The sequence below is a fragment of the Amblyomma americanum genome, chromosome 10 (genome assembly GCF_052857255.1).
Source record: "Amblyomma americanum isolate KBUSLIRL-KWMA chromosome 10, ASM5285725v1, whole genome shotgun sequence".
Lineage (NCBI taxonomy): Eukaryota > Metazoa > Arthropoda > Arachnida > Ixodida > Ixodidae > Amblyomma > Amblyomma americanum.
Window position 1 is genome coordinate 9127017 of NC_135506.1, and position 19161 is coordinate 9146177.

The 19161-nt window shown below is 48.7% G+C and overlaps 2 protein-coding genes across 3 annotated transcripts in view; both read left to right on the forward strand.

The window, feature by feature from the left end:
- LOC144107236 (ubiquitin carboxyl-terminal hydrolase 19-like) overlaps positions 1-4764 on the forward strand; it is a 49081-nt gene extending 44317 nt beyond the window's left edge. For both annotated transcript variants that reach the window (XM_077640234.1, XM_077640233.1), the window contains exon 25: positions 199-4764. In XM_077640234.1, coding sequence (XP_077496360.1) covers positions 199-512 — 314 coding nt within the window. In that variant the 3' untranslated portion in view covers positions 513-4764. The remainder of the gene's footprint in view (positions 1-198) is intronic.
- Positions 4765-9414: 4650 nt separating this feature from the next.
- Positions 9415-14789, forward strand: LOC144107237 (uncharacterized). The gene is made up of 4 exons (XM_077640235.1): positions 9415-9956; positions 10664-10774; positions 11788-12026; positions 14641-14789. The coding sequence occupies exons 1-4, from the start codon at positions 9798-9800 to the stop codon at positions 14642-14644; spliced, it is 513 nt and encodes a 170-aa protein (XP_077496361.1). The 5' UTR covers positions 9415-9797; the 3' UTR covers positions 14645-14789.
- Positions 14790-19161: the final 4372 nt, after the last annotated feature.

The window sequence follows — 19161 nt, forward strand, 5'->3', positions numbered from 1 at the left end:
CAGTGTTCGGCTTTTGCATGCATTGCTTCCTGTTAAAAATCAACACAGCTGTTTTATGTTGCCTCAAAGTCCGTACAAACGATATTGAATGAGTTTCCAAGGCACAGTAGAGAAACAGGCAAAGGAGACTGAAACGCCGGGCAAGAGTAGAAGCAGTGTTAGAAGAATGTTTTATGTTCTCTTGTCTTTCTCGGGCAGGCTGGCGGCTGTTTGACGACAGCCGTGTCGTTGACGTCTCAGACACCCGAGTCGTGACGTCGTCAGCTTACATGCTGTTCTACCGGCGTCGAGGCACCCCCTTCGAGCTTCCTGCCTTGGTGCCGCGCCCCGCTCCCTCCGCCGCGAGACTCGTGCCCGTGCAATCGCAGAAGCTCGTCAAGGACCAGGAGAACCTACTTGACCAGGAGCTGGCCTGCCTGAACGATAGCAACAACAACCGACACGCCACCTGCAACAGTTCCGACGACTCGGCAATGGAAGACGATGAGGACGACGTGAACTGCCCTGACTGACAACAGTGGGACTGGAGGATTAGCAATCTGCAGCAGCTACAACAGCAGCCTAGGTGGTTTTGAAATTGTTACTTTTTTGTTTTGCAAGAGGAGCTCTTTTTTTTTTTTTTAACGTTGTCCTTTGCATTGTGGTTTTGGCGAGCGACCTTTTGCTTGTTGCCTGCTGCAGACATGCGGACAGTTGTGGCAGGGCAGCTCTGGCCCTGCAATATTCATCCACATGCAAGATGGTGTAAATTGTTCATGACTGTCTGTAAGGCTTGAGAGTCTGTGTCCTGTGCGGTGTTTAAATTGCTTTCTTTCTAACATTTGTTTCTGTGCAAGTCGTTTGTGGTTCTGTGAGCAGCTGTTTCGATTTCTGAGAATGGCTGTTCATTCACTGCGGCTACCTCGAAGAACAGGATCGACGTAGCTCTAATATATTTATTCGGGTGCACATTGTTGCATCCAATTTCAGGCCCTGAAGGTCTTTTATTGCTGCCAGGCACTTCAGAGAGATCGCACAACTGTATCTGACTTTTTCGAAGCGTTACACACGCTGTGCATCATTTGAAATACATAGTCTGTTCTTGCTGGTTAGCTTAAATGAAAGAGGAACTGTGTGATGCTTTTCATTTCTGAAAAAAAAAAAAAAACCATCAGTGTGTCTTGCTTTTTTTCTTTTTTATCTGAGCAATGCCTGTTTCCCTATCTGCATAGTACCTTAATTTTATGTCTAAAAGCCTAGACTGTGCTTGTGGCTCTTATTTCGGACAAGGGATATTCAGCAGAAATGGACTGGTACAGTCGTGCCATGTCTGCTGTTGATGTTTTAGGTAGGGCACTGCAAGAGTGAAGAGTTTAAAAACGAATTACCACAATGCACATCTACCGAGAGGTGGATGGAAATTTAACCGGTGTTCTGCAGCACTCGATTGCCATTTAATCAGTGTCGTTAGGCAGTCTCGCCCTTAAAAGCGGTTCACGTTTGCTCATGTTTGCTAAAAGCAACGGCAAGGACAAAGAGGGTCACTTGAGTCGTGCAAAGGACTGCCTCAAATGCATGTGAATTGTTTTTGGGTTTTGGAAGCCATGGAGGGTGGGAGAACCTCTTAGCTGTACTCATACTTGTGAAAAGTCATTGCATCAAGCCAGCGCAAATGACATTCTTGATTTCATTTTCCTGCCATGCTCACTGTTTTAAGGCATATATGGGCAATGTCATTACAACTACAGCTTCTAATTTGTGCATCCTAATGTCGAATGCATGCAAAAGCCTGGCAGCATATTGGCTGTGCACATGCTGTGTTCATCTGTGGGCTGTGTCCTGGCCAGATTAGCGAAGCTGCCACTGATCGTTTCATTACTCATCTCAAAACAGCTGTTGCTCGTTTTGCCGTTACAGTTCTCGTGGTGAACGGCCGAACTTGCACATGCGCCCACCTTTTGTGATGCTGCAGAGTATTTTGCTTAGGCCTTCCAAACACAAGCCCACATTGCAACTCATGTTCAATGCCTTTTTAATGCGTACTCATCAACCAACTGCCTGTCAAGGGGTGAAAGTTTGCAAGATGTAGAGTTGAGTGACTCTTTCAGACTGTGGCCTATTTAAGCATCCTAAGGCAGGCAGCTGAGCGATGTAAATGATCCTCATTTTAGCAATGCCTTTGTGGCTTGGTTGCCAGTCCAGAGCATGGCATTCAGTCTGTGAGAGGGCCACTTCATCTGGCAACACACAAAAATGTTAGATGCTCAGGTTCTGTTTATTTTATCTTGCAGTGTTCTTGGCTCACTAGCACTAAAGACAAGTAAGGGCTGCCCATGCTTTGTGTTGAGCTTTCACTGTGACCTAAAGGCTAGCAGTATGACATGCTTGAAACATATTTTAACTGAAATTCTCCTCCGCACTAAGGTACTGATGTGGCATGTAAAGCGGCAAGAGCATTCGTCTTCCTTACGAAAGATTCGGATTCGGAGGCTGCCAGTCATTTACTCTGAGTAGGTGAACTGGTTTGCAGTTCATCTCAGCCTTGCCTTGCAATCTTCCTTAATGAGTGGGAAAAATTTTATTGCAGTTTGGTTGAGCTGTCCTCTTGCCTGTTCTCACGACTCTTAAGCAATATGTATTCCACAGCTAATTGTGTGTGCATTGTTTTATCAGCACCGTTTTATAATATAAAGATTAAGCCACAGATGCTTGGTTCTGAATACTTTTGGGGAGTATTAAAAATGTTGGGAGTGGCTTTCATCATAGAATGAAAAGCACACTACAGGGGAAGATCAAGTCAACTGAGAGTGATAGATTAGCATTTCGTAACGGGGTGTGCATTTTCACCGAGGAAAGGGCTTTGCCAAGCCAGGAAATTACACAAAGGTGAAACATGTAGCAGTGCTGTTGAGTGAATTTTGACCATGCTTTGCCATGTGTATTCTTTGGTGGTCATGATTGGGTAATCAAATTTGCATATACTAATGCATTAGTTTTCCTAGCAAGTACCAACACATTGGTAGTTGGCACGTGTGAACTGATCATATGCTGAAACTTCAAAAATGCAAGCTCTCAAGGGGGAGGATTAAACTGTGGGGGCCTCATCGGTTGGCAAGTCAAGCAGTTTCATTTCTGTCCAACACAATGAACCGTCTGCTTTCACCAGGCCTCATGGCTCACAAATCGGTAGTTTCCATTTTAATGTTTTTTTTCCCCATTGTGCACGTGTAGCGAGTACCGCTCTGTACTTGTGAGCTGCATTTGCAGCTCTACGCCGATTTCGTCATCGACTGCAACTCAGCTCACTGCTTCATGCTGTGCCAATTTTGAGGCTTCGCTGCCTAGCTTTGCATTCTCCCTGCCAGTGAGGTAAGGTGCTGACGTGTGCAACAACCTCAGTTGCTTGAGCTTTCACGCTCCTTAGAATTGCTTGGTTTTCGCACTAGTTCCATAGTGTCCTAGTTTCACAGTGCCCGTTTTGGCTAGAAAGTTATTGCATCGGAAGTCACCAGTGCCGGTGCTTTCCTGCTTTTGTTTTTTCACTGCTGTGTCTGCGTTTCTGTAGCTACATTTGTGCTTTGCAGTTCTTGCATTCTGATTCACCGAGTTCACGCAGGATTTTTCATGCAATCCCATTGGTTGCATGAAGGAGTAGTAAATGTTCAAGGGAATTGGGGAATTCATTTGTAATTCACAGCAACAGTTATCTTTTCTTGTCAAGAAAAATGCTAGGGTTTTGTAAGGTTAATTTAGATGTCTAGCTTAACTTATTGCTCCCTTATTATTTTCATTTAGTGCCTAGAGTAGCCGCTCTTTCACTCTGCTGAAAGAAAACAGCGCACAAGCCACATGTACCACACTATTTTCCCACATGCATGCCAAGGGGGTGTGGAATCATGCACTTGCTTGATTCGAACGCACAAATGCTCATGAGTCATTGCCAGTTTGAAACTTTATGCAAGAATAGTGGCATGGCTACATGAGCACAGCTATTTGAAACAAGATCTGCTTTCCCATTTTAACTTCCTTTGTGTTTATTAATAGACGCACAGACACTATGTATATCACTGCATGCATGATGCCAGGGTGTGCTGTTGAGATTTTCGTGAAGTTTGGAGAAATTGGAAGGCATCACAGTGTTTGAAAATAACAAGCTTTCGTTTATATAAACTTGTGCCAAGAACATAAGTCTGTTGTGGCTTCTAGTGGCACTTGTACTGTAATGCACATTTAAATGCTGTGACATCCTGTGAGCTAAACCATCCACACTTAGGGGATTGTGACTAGAGATGCTAGCCAAGTCATATTCAAGATGTTATAGCACATTTGCAGGGGCACACCATTTGCATCACCCTTTGCATGGTTTCATCTTAACATAGGCCTTTTTGTGACATTTCCTAAATCAATGTCTTGAATATCCTAATCTCTGTGTGGTTTGATTCCATCAACATAACTTGCTAGGCTGTAGTTAACCCAGCAGTCACAGACTGTGGGCAGTACTTTTCACCTGACGTGATGGCTCAGATGCTGACGTATTGTTTTTTCTCAATGTTTGTTTTTCGTCCAACAGTGTTGTCTTTCTACAACAACAGTGTTGTTTATTTTGTTTAGTTGTTGATATGGGGGGGGGGGGGGGTCAGTCTTGCAGCTCAACGTACGTACTGTGTGCACATCTCTGCCTTGTACCAAAGCTGTATATATTTTTACCTCAGTGGTTTGATTTGTTGTTTTATCAATAAAACCTGGCAAATGGTCATTAGATTGACTTCTGCTGTATCTTTTTCATATTGAGCCTTTTCTGTCTACACTGCCTTATCTGAAATTCATCACTGTTTCATTGTAGTCTCCATGATAGAGAACTGGCTGTTGTCAGATTACTCAGATCAGTCACTTTGCTCTGTCATGCATGGTAATAGTGTTTTAGCGGGAAATATTACCAAACTTAACGCTTGTGGGACTAAAATGCCGCCCACCTTGACACTGTGGGTTCAAGACAGAAACCTCAATTCCACTGTTATCATGATTAAAAAAGACTAAAATCTTGTGGCGAGCATTGCCACGAACTGTAGTCTTCATAGCCGTGGATGGTAGCTGGATGGGCTTGGGTGAATAGTGTTTCTTTTTGGTTTTAAGCGAATATTTAGGATACTTCTGCCACACAAAACAGGTTGAATATCGCAAGAGGCATTTTCAACACTGTGTAGTATGTTCACACAAATGTAATGCGACCACGATTGTAACGTGAGGGTGCGAAACATGAAAAACTTAACCGAAAATTACAGTACTTCCTAATATGAAATTTGAGCACAACTCGATTATGCGGTGTTTTGAGGCCGAAAACTTGGACAGCGTTTAAGCTACCCTTTACAGTACAGTGCGAAGCACTGCCGGTGCAACCATTGCCCAGCTGCGGCGCTCTCTTTCGTTTGCTGTTCCCTGTGAGAACACATGGCAACTTGCTTGTCTCATTGCTTCAAAGGATCACGGAAGCGACAAAGGACAAGTCTTCGTTTAGAGAGGGCCACATTTAGAGCAGCGCGTGGCAGTTTTCATGGTAAACAGCATGGACTCTCGTAGACGCCCATGAAGATGCTAGTTCACAGTCCTACTGCCAACTCATGGCTGACTCAAGTTGCAACTAGCAGGTTTGTGGTATATCTTACGCTGATTCAAACCAATGACTAGGCGCTGCACGAACACAGCGATGTCAAGCAAAAAGGGTGACGCCATAGGCCGTATGACTCACTCAGCAAGCCGAGCACTACCACTTCAGACAATCCTATACATGTTAGTCTCTATATACCTGTCACTGGCCGACCTCCATGTTGCAACAACCATGTGGTAGCATTCATATTAAAATAGTGATACAACCATTTGTCGTACAGCGTTCTGGTTGGCGTAATTTGATTTCTCGTTGCATATAGCTGACATCTACTAGTCACGTTGGTGGCTAGCTTGCGACAGGGATTCGAACTGACGACGTATGCATCTTCATTTGTGTGCCTTCCCAGAATTTCCTATCAAAATTGTTATGCAATCCGTCATTGTACAGCATTCTGGGTGTTGTGTGTGTGTGTGTGTGGGGGGGGGTGTCACACTTCAAAAAAAGAACGGTGATCGCCTGTATTAAACACTGTTTGCAAACCGCAACTTGTGTCCATGTCATGCTTTGGCATTTCCATATGTAAGCCGCCTTAAGTGTGTCTGGCAAATTTTTTTGCTCAGTAAAAGTGGATTGTTGGGCTCTTTCTTGGCATGCTAACATTTGTCCGGCAGCAAAAGGTGCATTTATGGCTGAGAAAATTGAATTTAAACATTTTTACACTACTGGATTCACTCTCCTCTGGGATCTTGGCCCAAAAAAGGGTGCCGACCATGGAGGGAGGTGCCGACATGTGCTTTTTACTTGCTGAAGCCGACCAGTGATGGCGACACCCGTATTTCAGTTTCGAGCGCAGCTCTCCATTCCTGGCTTGTGCGTAGTCAACGGTGGCGTAACCGACAAAGCAATAGCAAAGCGAAAAGCATGGCCACAACGATGGCAGAGCAACTATGAAAAGGTGGAGAAGGGGGTAGTGGCGGAAGAGAGGAAGGCAGAAGCGCAAGATAGAAAGTTGGGGGGGGGGGGGCAGCGGTTGCACTCAGTTCGCAGCCGCCATGCGCAGTATGTGCACTGCGACCATCCGCAAAAACGACTGTGATGGATGCGGTAGCAGGCAGATACCCCAGCAACCCCTCCGTTTCAGGCGGCACACATTGGAGTGTTTTTGAAAAATGATGCATTGCCTTGCCCAAGGGAGGTGATTCCTTGCGCAACGATTGTGGGCATCTTAATTTTCGCACATATGTGCTGCTGATTATGGTCGAATCAGCTCAAGATCTGGCCAAATGTTTTAGGGGAATCCCCCAAGCCCCAAGGTGGAATGTATATTTGTAATAAGGAAGTAACTCACTGGCATCCACCCAAGCGCAGCCATATACGGCTACAAAGAAAAGCTATACAGCTTCCACAGGAACTTCTTAGTTAAAGCAAAAAATTTGATCTCCACTGTTCCCACTTCGAGTTATTGATCAGTTCGCTCACGCACTACCATATGCTAGCTGTCCCGGTTAGCTCAGCTGGTAGGGTGACTGCTCTGGGGAAGCGCTAGTCCCTTGTTCATACCCTTGATCACGATAAATTTTTTCAGCTACTATTCGCTATTGAGTCAGCCATAAATCGGCAGTCGAACCGCCAGCCAGCACGTCCAGGGGCATCTACAGGGGAAGTTTGTGGAATAAGCGCCGTTAACCATGGGAATGGGCACGCACTACTATGAATGTGCGGGCCATGCGCCTCGTGACCTGCCCGGGCAAGGTCAAGGTCAAATTTTGAAGGTGTGTTGGGCCAAATTTTTGGAAATGACCCAGGCTAAATTTGGAGGTCGCCATCGCGTCCGGCATGGTCAGCTCTAGTTGATCATCGATTTTGGTCCAAATCGGCCAAGGTCAATCTGTGAAAGTCAATGTTGTTATGCTGTGCTTACTTCTCAAGGTTAAAACAAGGTCAAATCAGGCACGGAATGGTGAGTGACTTTTACGCTGAGTAGAGCTAGCGCTCTAAAACCCCAGGTATGTGTGGAGCCTCAACCTGTGACCTCTGACGGAGAGCCAGCGGCGGAGGCCTTGCGCAGCTGCTTTGTCAACGCGCGGCTGCCGATAGCGGCTGACGATAAGATCTTGCAGACGGTTGCCTTTGAGGTGGTGTTGCCTCAAGTCTTTCGCAAGTCCTGCTGGATTTAGCTACGTGAAAACCTATCGTTTTTTTACCATTCTCGCGATTTTTATGATGTGTAGCCGGTTATCTAAACAATGCTCTTCAAGCCAAAATTTCTTTTCAGGTTGCGATGGTGGTGGCGTTAATTAGTGGGTGGGATCGTAATTATTTATGAAACTGTTCCGCCTGTCTCTCTTAAGCAAAAAGTGACAGTCGCTTATACCCTATATCATGTAATGCACTAAACTCGGCGAGAAAAAATTAAAAAAAAACTAATTTAAAACAAATTCAGTGGCGGCTGCATCTATTGGCGAGACTTTGAAAATGCCCTGGCTTCTTAACCGCATCAATGAATGCTCATCGATCCTGATGTTTCAAAGCTTGCCCAAAACGCAAAATTTGAAGCAGCTCACCCAGCAAATCTTAGAGCATGGGAAAGGTAGAAGTTCACGCCCCCAATCCTCCCATAGAATCCATTCCTCACCACTCGAAAAAAAATGGAAAAAAGGAACTGCAAGCTCTGCTATTAGAGAACAAAACATGAACAAAGATCAAACGTTATGTGCAGCACCTGTCAAGTCTACCTCTGATTGATATCTTCACGTGATTGCTTTTCACAATGACGCCGCTGACTCGACCGGCCGTGGAAAGTGCAATAATTTTTCCTCAGAGCTAGAACTTGGAGTAATGACAGCTATAAACTGTGAAACAGTTTGTACATTCCAGTTTTTCTCTAATGAAGTTCTCGCTTAGTGCAGCCGGTTATTTGTTGTTTTTTTTCTGTATACTTTTTCCGTGTTTTTGCCACATTTACTAATAAATATTCAAGTAGTTTTGCACACACGGCTCTACTGTTTGTTTCATTCAGAAAGGAAACTAATAAGCTAAAACTTCATGTATTGTAATATGCGCTGGGTTTGTTACTTCTTGTGAATTTTTTTTTCAGTACACTCCAAATCGTCCATATTTCTGCGGTAGCGAAAGAGTTCTAAAGCTCCTTATATCCGAGGTGTCATACTAGGGATCGTTATATCCGAGGTTAACACACGAAAGTTCGTTGTATCCGAAGTTGGCATACTTAGGTTCGTTATATATTAGGTTCGCTGCCATTTCTGACATTAACAATTTCAAGACCACTGTATTTTCTGCCGCTTTGTAAAATAATATTGTATAATATGCACTGTTTATGTTATGTACCAATACCACTTCTTTCTGTAATGCCTTCGGGCCTGGAAAGTATTTGAAATAAATAAATAAATAAATAAATAAATATCCGATGTTCATTTTTTATCCGTTAGGTTCGTTTTCTATATATGCCGTATACTATATTTGCAGTGTACTGCAGTATACTACGTTGCGTTCGTAATCCGGTGGGCAGGTTTCCACCTGCTATATTGACAGACGGCGGTTGCAATTTCCACTCGCGCTGATCACTCTAATGCTAACTAACGCATTTATAAAGGAAAAAAAGCAAAAAAAGTGAAAGGCAATTTAAATCCTAGCTATAGACACGGTCATCCGTTGAACAATATCTGCATTGCGGTCCTGCCCTCTGTCAACTACTCTGCGGGCAATCTGAGCATCTGTCAGTCGCCGCCTGTGTCTTGGTCTATCTCCCGCAGTGGGTACGCGCCATTAACCCCTTGAGGACAACAACCTGAGGCCATGCCTATGTCCATCCACTGGCTCGTTCCATACAGTGCCAGTATAGTGAAGACGAAGAAGAAAGGCTAAGGGAGCCTCCTAAGGCTCAACCGCATCTCGTTCTCAAAATTCGTGCCCGGCCTCCGTGGCACGTCAGCCATGAGACGTCGCCCGTGAAGCTCCAGGAGTGAGGGCCTCCCAGCGGGTAAAAATTGTGCCGAATGCCTGATCCCTTCAATGTAGCAGCGCGGCCTATCCCATTATCCGGCAGTGCGTCGACTACTCGACGTCCTACGAGGCAGACCGCTGCTCGGTAGTGCTTCTTTCATTCTTCAAGCCCGCCGCGAGGGAAGCCCGCTGACTGCCATCGGACTGAGCAAAAGTGCTGCGCGGCGGTGCGTCCCACAAGGCCATCAACATGCCGCTACCTCGCCGTGAGAAGACCGCGTACAACGACATTCGGCAGCCGAATACGGAACAGGTGCCGCATATTCCGAGTCTGCCGGAGGGCCCCGTCTGCATCAAGCAGTCTGTCAAGGAGTACAGGGATCGAGTGATGCCTGATTGGTTTCAAAAGGTAAGCCTTGTTGCCACTGTATGGACACGCTTTGGGTTCAGTCTACTATGGCAGTAAACACGAGATCATGTGACCGCCTGTATGTTGTACAGCAGCATGCAGTCTCAGTAAATATTGCCAATTTTCCTGGACATTGAGCAACTAGAGCCATCTGTTGGCTGTCGGTAGCGAGCCGCGTAACTCAATGGGGATGTTTTAATAATAATAATTGGTTTTGGATGGAAAGGAAATGGCGCAGTATCTGTCTCATATATCGTTGGATGTTTTAAGATTGTAATTTTGAGAACTCTGGAGATCCCGAGAGATTCTGCGCGAACATGGTGACTGTCATGACTGATTCTTCCTGCTCGATGGAAAATGTGTCCTATAAAATGCTTCGTGCGCTCACACGCGCCCTTTCCGACGGGCAAAAATGACCGAAAATTAGAAAATTAGTTCCGGAAATTTGAAATTCCTGCGGTGATTTAGTGTTCAACGCCGCGCGTCTCGTCTCTCTCTGTCTCCTTATGTCTGTGTTAAATTGTTGCATGCGTCCGCTGCCAAAAGTTTATGGACTGCAACACCGTCGGGCTGCGCATGCGCAGCTAGTGGCTCCACCTGTCGACGCCCTTGCTACTGCGCATGCACAGGAGGCGTTCGGTTATCCGGTATACATCTATGCTAGTGAGTCTACGCTGTGCTAAAACTCTATGTTGTCGAATCCCCAGGTCACGGAGGAAGCTGACAAATGCCAGAAGCTGAAGAGAGGCCGGGCCCGCTACGCCAAGGACGGCAGCGGGCCATCGGGCCTGCCACACAAGGAAAAATCGAAGGGCAGCGTAAGTGAAACTCCACGACTTTTCTGTGCTGGAAGTCAATGTTACTTGTTGATTTATGCCATGAACACTCCACTAGCGAGCGTTATCGTGATTGTGAAACGGCCATATTATAAAGTTAGAGAAGACCGGGAACACGGTTTCGGTTGGCACCCGGCACGATATTGGTGCCACATACACGCAGGCAGAGGCCGCTTTGGAACATCTCAGCACGCGCACTTCGAAATGGTACCAGGGGTGGAGCCCGCTCTGAGACTTGATTCCCTGCCCATTTTTGTCTCTATTTCTATAGGTCTTACGCAAACCTTTAGCATGCCTGCTGCAGACCCCTTTTATTGCTTTAAACCGATAGAACTCTATAAATACACGCGTATCATGAGAATTATTCCCGTTTCGCTTAATCATTCTCTTGAAAATGGCAGTAGAACACCTATGTCGGCTCTCTTCCTTTCAGTCACGACCCGTCATTCGTGGCTTCTGCTGCGTTCGAATCGTTTTCTTTTTTTTTCTAAACGTCTTTATTTCTGCATAAAATAGGCCTAGCCAGTGTAGTTGGTTTTCTAGTGCACTCGAGGGCGTTCACGAATAAATCCTCAACGAAATGAGACTCAGCAGAATGAGGCGCATGACTGATTGTGCATCGCGTGGGTGGCACGTGTATACCTGCCTCTGCTTAGAATTGAGAGTCTTGTCGGATCTGAGAAATAACCTCCTGACGTCCGGACCAGAATCCACCGCCGTAAATAAAGGGAATCCTCTCCGCGTCCATTATGGACTTGGTGAACGAAGCCTATTCAATGTGTCAGAAGCAAACTTCTTTGAGGGCATTATCGGTGCCTGCATGCCAAGGCTGTTCTGGGTGCCTACGCGCAGAATGTTAGTAACCAGACAGCGCAAAACAAAAACCTTCGGTGAGTTTTTGCACGGTTTCCGTATACTCTCCGTTAGTCACTGTATAGGCTTCCCTTATCGATTGTGCCGCCAAAGGCAGACTTCTTCGAGGTCACTGCATGCAGGCCGTACCGGGCGCCCTGCTCTGCCATCAGTGTCGAGGCCAGGGGGCGGCCGGTGGCCTGTACCGGGGCCCGCTGCTTAGCTGCTACTACCGCGAGTACGCTCGGGACGCCGGCGTGTGCCAGTCGTTCGTGCCGCTGCTGCACACGATGCGGCTGAGCGAGACGCTCAGGGTGCCGCAGCTGACGGCCCCGTGGAACAGGCGACCCCCCTCCCTGGCACCGGCACGCTGTCTGATCAGGTAACGCCGGAAGGGTTACTCAACCGAGCCAGTCGCGGAGGCTAAAGAAAAGGCTTGAATCAGTAAGCTATTTGGAAAGAAAACTGAATGGGCAACTTTAAAGTACCCGCCGCGGTGGCTCAGTGGGAGGGCGTTCGACTACTGATCCGGAGTTCCCGGGTTCGAACCCGACCGCGGCGGCTGCGTTTTTATGGAGGAAAAACGCTAAAGGCGCGCTCACACTAGCGGGAAGCTTCCCGCGCCGGCACAGCGTCAACGTCGACGCTGCCACGCTGCCTCGCAGCTCCTCGGAATGACGCTCACACTACGCGCGTTTTCTCGCTGCGGTTGTCTAGGAATGTGGAGAGAGGAGGCGCTGAGGGAGGACCCGAACGAGCAGAAAGAGAAGGGGATAGTCACGTGACACTAGAGAAGACTGGAAAGCGCACCCTGCTAGCTCCCCTCCCGTCGCCCTGGCAAAGCAGCCGCCGAGTGCCCGGCCGGCCGGACGCGCGCAGCCTCCGCCGCCGCCGACGGGGTCACTGAACTGGGACCGACGTCACGGTTCACGGTCGGCGCCCGTTGGCTGTTCTGTCACCGGCACGGGAAAAATAGGTACAGGGGCGCTCACATTAGCGGGAAAACGCGCAACGCCGGGCGTTTCCCGCGTGCCGCTTCCCGCCCAAGCCGGTTTTTCTCCCGCGGACAGCCTGCTCTGCCGTCCCGCGGAGCGATGGGTTCGGTACCTATTTTTCCCGTGCCGGTGACAGAACAGCCAATGGGCGCCGACCGTGAACCGTGACGTCGGTCCCAGTTCAGTGACCCCGTCGGCGGAGGCGGAGGCTGCGCGCGTCCGGCCGGCCGGCCCCGGCCGGCCGGGCACTCGGCGGCTGCTTTGCCAGGGCGACGGGAGGGGAGCTAGCAGGGTGCGCTTTCCAGTCTTCTCTAGTGTCACGTGACTATCCCCTTCTCTTTCTGCTCGTTCGGGTCCTCCCTCAGCGCCTCCTCTCTCCACATTCCAAGACAACCGCAGCGAGAAAACGCGCGTAGTGTGAGCGTCATTCCAAGGAGCTGCGAGGCAGCGTCGACGTTGACGCTGTGCCGGCGCGGGAAGCTTCCCGCTAGTGTGAGCGCGCCTTACCGAACCCATCGCTCCGCGGGACGGGAGAGCAGGCTGTCCGCGGGAGAAAAACCGGCTTGGGCGGGAAGCGGCACGCGGGAAACGCCCGGCGTTGCGCGTTTTCCCGCTAATGTGAGCGCCCCTTAAGGCGCCCGTGTGCTGTGCGATGTCAGTGCACGTTAAAGATCCCCAGGTGGTCGAAATTATTCCCGAGCCCTCCACTACGGCACCTCATTCTTCCTTTCTTCTTTCACTCCCTCCTTTATCCCTTCCCTTACGGCGCGGTTCAGGTGTCTAACGATATATGAGACAGATATTGCGCCATTTCCTTTCCCCAAAACCAATTATTATTATTATAACTTTAAAGTTACACCGCCAACAACAGCAGGCAATTTTTGTTCGTAGCAAAAATTGATTCTATGGCTTTCTGTGGCTGTGTTGGTGCTTATCCGGCAGGAAAATATATGCACTCATTTTCGAGAAAATTGCACTTACAAAAGGGGGATATTTTTCCCTGCCACTCGATTCAAACTCGTGACGCCAAGACCGAGAAGGACTCCGTGATCGTGGTTGAAGTGAATGGCGGTGTAGCCTTGACTCTGGGATCCGCACACAAGAAACTGTCTGGGCGCATCGCAGTTTGCTTGTGGAAACAGCAGGTAGCGGCGCTGCCTCCATTTCGTTCTATGCGAAAGCAGTATGAGTGCCATTGAACGAAACTACCTAAAATGCAGAGCAGAGAAGAACGGTGGATCTTAAAATCAATATGCAGAAAACCAAAGTAATGTTCAACAGACTCGGAAGGGAACAGCAGTTTACAATTGGTAGCGAGGTGCTCGAAGTGGTAAGGGAATGCGTCTACTTAGTGCTGGTAGTGACGTCAGATCCAGATCACGAGAGGGAAATAACTAGAAGTGTAAGAATGTCGTGGAGCGCATTTGGGAGGTTCCCTCAGATCATGGATGGCAGTTTACCAATATCCTTCCACAGAAAAGTGTACAACAGCTGTATCTTACCGGTACTCACTTACGGGGCAGAAACGCGGAGGATAACGAAAAGGGTTCAACTTGAGGACAACGCAGTGAGCTATCTCCTGTTACACATCACCACTAGAGGGGTTACGGCGTGTCCAACTGATTACTGGATTGGATCAGGAGAGTAGAGCGGGTGTACGGGGTGTCACACGGTGATTGACGTATATGATCATCACACCATGCACCCGTTCGCATGATCTGCAGCCGTCATCGTCAGCGGCTCCTCCGTATGGAGGGAACAATGCTAACGCATACTCTACCGCATCAATCGCATCGATCGCGTGTGGATTTTTTTTGTTCGGTCTTCTTGGAAATAACTGCGCAGAACACTTTATCCGAGTGGGTTAGTCGCCAAATGATCATATTGATTCCGGCGAGTGCTGGATGTGTAGCGGTCGGTGAGAAGGGAATCAGTGAAAGCTTTCTTGCTTGGCTCGCAAGGGTCTGCGCGAAGATAACGTCGTGTCTCTTCTGCTCGCAGATGAAATCGGACAGCCAAGATGGCTCGACGCCGGCAACCAAAAGTAAGAAGTCGGTGAAAAAAATCAAGGACAAAGCCAAAGCCAAAGATGCCACGGAGGCCGAGGTCGAGAGCAACGAGTGAATCGATAAACAACATTCTGTCGTTCTCTTGCTGGTTTTTCATTGCGTGCGCGTGTTCGCCGTTGTGCGCGTCGACTTTATTCATGGCAAACGGTTACGGTGACTTTTAATAGTCGTCCGCACCCGTGTTCTCCTGTGGAACTTTTAGCACAATAGCGTTAAGGGCTCCGTTCACGGCAGAACCCGGCGTATAGTAGGAAGCGTTAGCGTCTCGAGAAAATTCGGATTGGTCGAAAAGGTAATGACGTCACAATATTTCCTCGCGCGGGTAATTCAAACACCCCACAACGATCACGCAGTACAACAGTGATGTCACTACGCAGTTCATCGATCTGCAAAGTCATGACGTAATTGCACCACCATTACGTACTGCTTCTGAAGAAAGAAAAAAAGCAAATGCCCTGAAAAGAAAAATGGTTAAGCCGGGACCCGAAGCGTTACCCCTTGGTACGTAGTCTTTGTCAAAAGTATACAGCCCAAGGGGTCTACTTCTGAGCCCTGCGGCACGGTTCCTCTCGCACACTACAGGGACCCTAATCTCACGAAGGGGGGAGGTAATTAAGTCATCAACCCTCCCAAGCTTACAACTGTAAAATGTGCTAACAAGCCCCGCTACACGGTTTGGAAGCAAACCCGTTGGACTGTATAGTTTTGACAAAGACTGTACGTGAGCCGGGAGCGCTGCCCTTCGATCGCAGAGGAACGTTGGTTCGACTTGGCTAAAGGGAGGCCTTATGTGTCTTGTGATGAATTAAAGAAATAATAATGAAATATAAAGTAATAAAATGAAATAGCTATGTTCGTGTCGCCAGAGTGATATAGCACCCAGGCTTGTTTCCTCCTCCTGTGTCCCGTTCGTCGCGCTGTAGTCATGGAATATCGTCACCAACTCGCCCAACAGCTTACCTTTTCAAACCCCAGGCCGCTGAAGCAACCCATTAACGCTATCCTGCCATACCCTCCAGGCGGACCTGATGTGTCCCCCGAATTTTTCTATATAGAGGGCGTTACGATTAATTGGTTTGATAGCATGAAGGCAGTCGCAAAAAAATGAAAAAGGGACGCGGGGGAGAAGGTGGACACAAAAGTGGAATGCTCAACGCCTGGCTGGTCCAGAAAAAAAAATGACGTAGAGGAGGAGGAGGAGGAAAGGCAGGGAGGTTAACTGGAAGAATAACCGGTTTGCTACCTGGCACGGGGGGAAAGGGGTGGGGGGATAAAAAGATGAAGGAGAAAAGGGTAGTAGGACATTGAAGTCACTATGCGAAGCCACAGCGTTCGGTACACTCACAGCCTATCGTGCAGGCCAGAAGTTTTCAAGAAGCGGAGCAGTGCCTTGGACGCCTTCACCGCCGACAATCGCCGCTGCCAGTGGCCGAGAATCTTCATCTCCGTCAGTGGGCACGGATCTAGATGCTCCAGCGCACGGCAGAGAGACTGCCTTTCTGCGCTGTAGGCAGGGCATTCACAAAGAATGTGAGCTATAGTCTCATCACATCCGCAGATGGCACATAAGGGCTATCAGCCATGCCGATTTAAAAAAAAAAGTAATACTTGGTGAAAGCTGCACCAAGCTACAGGCGACACAGCGAAGTTGCTTCACGTCGTGGTAGGCCGGATGAAACCCGAAGCTTCAGATCTGGGTCCAAGGTTTTATTATTATTATTGTCCAAGGTTTTCAAACGCCAATTCGAAAATTGGCCTGAATTTCACGCGGCAAACCTGATGTTCCGTGCCAGTGGTCGAAGCCTACCCGCTGCGTCGGCTCTCGAGATGGGGATGGGCACACAGTCGCCCTCATGGTGAGCACTTCGCGCGGCCTCATCCGCGCGGTAGTTGCCAGCGATGCCGCTGTGTCCTGGCAGCCACTGGTAAACAATATCATGCCCTCTATTCATGGCGGTGTGGTGGAGCTCTCGGATTTCCGCGACCAGTTCATGGGACCCTTGACGAAGAGCAGATTATAAGGCTTGGAGGGCTGCCTTTGAAACCGTGAAAACAGACCATTGCTGGGGTGTTTCTTCACGTATATGTTAAATGGTGACACGAATAACAGGAAGTTCTGCCCCAGTCGATGAAGTCCGGTGTGATGTTTTCACTTTTTTAGCTATGGTCTTTACGGGGAGGAGGACCATGCACGTCGGCCGAGGAGCTGGAAGGGGTCACTGAGCCATCGGTGTAACGTGCAGTCGGTGTCCGTGTTTCTCATGCAAATATTCTAGAGTGGTCTGTTTTAATGCTGTCGACGATAAATCAGCCTTCTTTTTGATGCCCCGTACGGAAAGAAGCACACGAGGTTTGTGCAGACTCCATAATTGAGAAGACGGTCTAGAGGCTGGTGTAAATTGGGTTTGTAGGAAGTCGCGATGCGCATTAATAGACGTTTTTAGCATACCGGAGACGTATACCGGTTTACCGGACGCCGACTGCACATGCGCAGTGACTCCCCCTACCCCAACAATGCCTCTGCGCGAGAGGGGTTCGGTAAACCGGTATACGTCTCCGGTACGCTAAAAACGTGTAATAATTTTCGCAAACAATGTACTCGGCCGATTAGCAGGAAGACCGGCAAGGTGGTGTGCTGGAATCCGAGAGAGGTGGCGAATATGCGCTCTCAAGGCTTCGATTGTGACATATAGGCAGTCGCTGGATTCTCCTGGGCGATGAGTACTTTTGCGGCTGTATAGACGCGCATTTTGGCAGTCCCAGGCACGTCCGCAGAGCTTGAGCCTGAACACTTTGCAGACACCGTATGTTCGTTTTCCTCAAGTTTCCCAGTGCATGGATACTGTACCGAAGGAATCGCATGAATAATGCTGTGTACAGCTGGAGCATCGACTGCACTGATGCTCCCCACGACTTCCCTCCGAGAAAGGAGAGAACGTGAACGATCAAGGGTGGTTTTATTGTCTGGTTGTTGCCTGTTCGCTTATATTTGCCTGTTTGCTGTGATTAAACTTTGAGAGTAAAACAGCGCTTGTCCTGTGTTTTCTACCCTTGAAGTCCCCGTTTTCCGCGCTGTTATTTTTTGAATATGTGACTTTGTCCACGCACCACGGGAATTTGCTGCCATATAGCCCTGGACGGATCTTACTGAGCATGTTTAAAGTTCCCGTTTGTAGCTGCCTCCAATAGACCGCTTCCTTCTGGTGGAGATTTTTGTGAGGTGGGGGATATCTAATCCTGACCCCCTCATAGTATAATTCAGGTTGCTCGAGGCTGGTTTGGTTGGAGGCTCGGTTTGTAAGCTCTCGAGCTCTCCTACCCGCCTCGGCATTCCCCGCGATGCCTGTGTGTCCCAGTACCCACATTATTATGTGTTGCAATTGTTTTAATGATGCTGCGGCCTGTAGGGGTGGAGGAGAGACTCTCAAGTTGTGCCGTACGGTTAGCTTCTGTAAGCTCGGCTAGTGTGTTATGTATGCCCGTGCCAGAGTGCTTCAAGCACTCTGGCACGGGTCGGCCCGGTATTGCACTGCCTCCGGGATCGGCCCGCGGCATGTTAGCGCGCGCCTTTTCTTTCTATCTTTGCTCTCCTATCCTTTAACTCTCCTACTTTCAGCACGCGGCAGCGAGCGTGGCTCGGCTTGAGCCAGTAGGCAGGTCCGTGCACTTTCTTTTTCTTTCTTCCTATCAGCCAACAGCAGCAGCAGCGGTCTAATGTGGTCGTTATAGAGAGCCCGAATGAGACGCAACAACGACAGAACGAAGCGAGGTAGAGACAACGCGCTCAAGAAACGCCAGAAGAACGCGCCGCAAGACTCGAGAAGCGTCGTAACGCAGATGCGGCTATAAGTCGTGCCACGTCCCGGGGTGACTCTTCAACCGCGGTAGAGACCGCTTTGAGTTCTCCAGAGCGTCGGAATGAGACGCTGCGTAGACGACGTGCCGAGGAAACGAACCTTCCGCAATTCAACGAGGGTTAACCGGAGCTAAACCACAGCCAATTTTTTGGCACTCTCCTCGGCAGGGGTGCTGATTGTGAATGACTTATTGTATGGGTTAACTCTGAGTGGGTCGTGCTGCCGGGCGTCAAGGTAGTTGAGTTCCACAGCCGCGCACACAATAGGGAGCAGCGCGCCGCCGTTACATTGTCTAAGATCCAATCCGCCACCAGGTCAGACAATTACTTTTAGGTCCGTAGCCGGGAGTTCTTGTAGTGGAGCATGACGTTTAAGTTTTGGAGAAATAGTCTTGCCAACTTGATTGGGCGACGTGGCCGGGCCGGCGGGTGGCTGAGCCTGGGAGGCCTTCTTCAGAGCCGGATTCGAAGTTGCTCTAGCGTGGGGATACAAGACCACATTGCGGGCTTGGATTGCTCTCGGCCAACGCAGGTCATTAGAGAAGTCTTTGGGGTTGATTTCGTCGCCTTCTACGCTGTAAACCATCATTGCTGAGG

Bases quoted from the DNA above. Each gene is read 5' to 3' on its own strand.
- LOC144107237 (XM_077640235.1), top strand. From the start codon at position 9,798: ATGCCGCTACCTCGCCGTGAGAAGACCGCGTACAACGACATTCGGCAG. The intron at 9,957-10,663 runs GTAAGCCTTGTT...TCGAATCCCCAG, and splicing joins TGCCTGATTGGTTTCAAAAG to GTCACGGAGGAAGCTGACAA. The intron at 10,775-11,787 runs GTAAGTGAAACT...CACTGCATGCAG, and splicing joins AGGAAAAATCGAAGGGCAGC to GCCGTACCGGGCGCCCTGCT.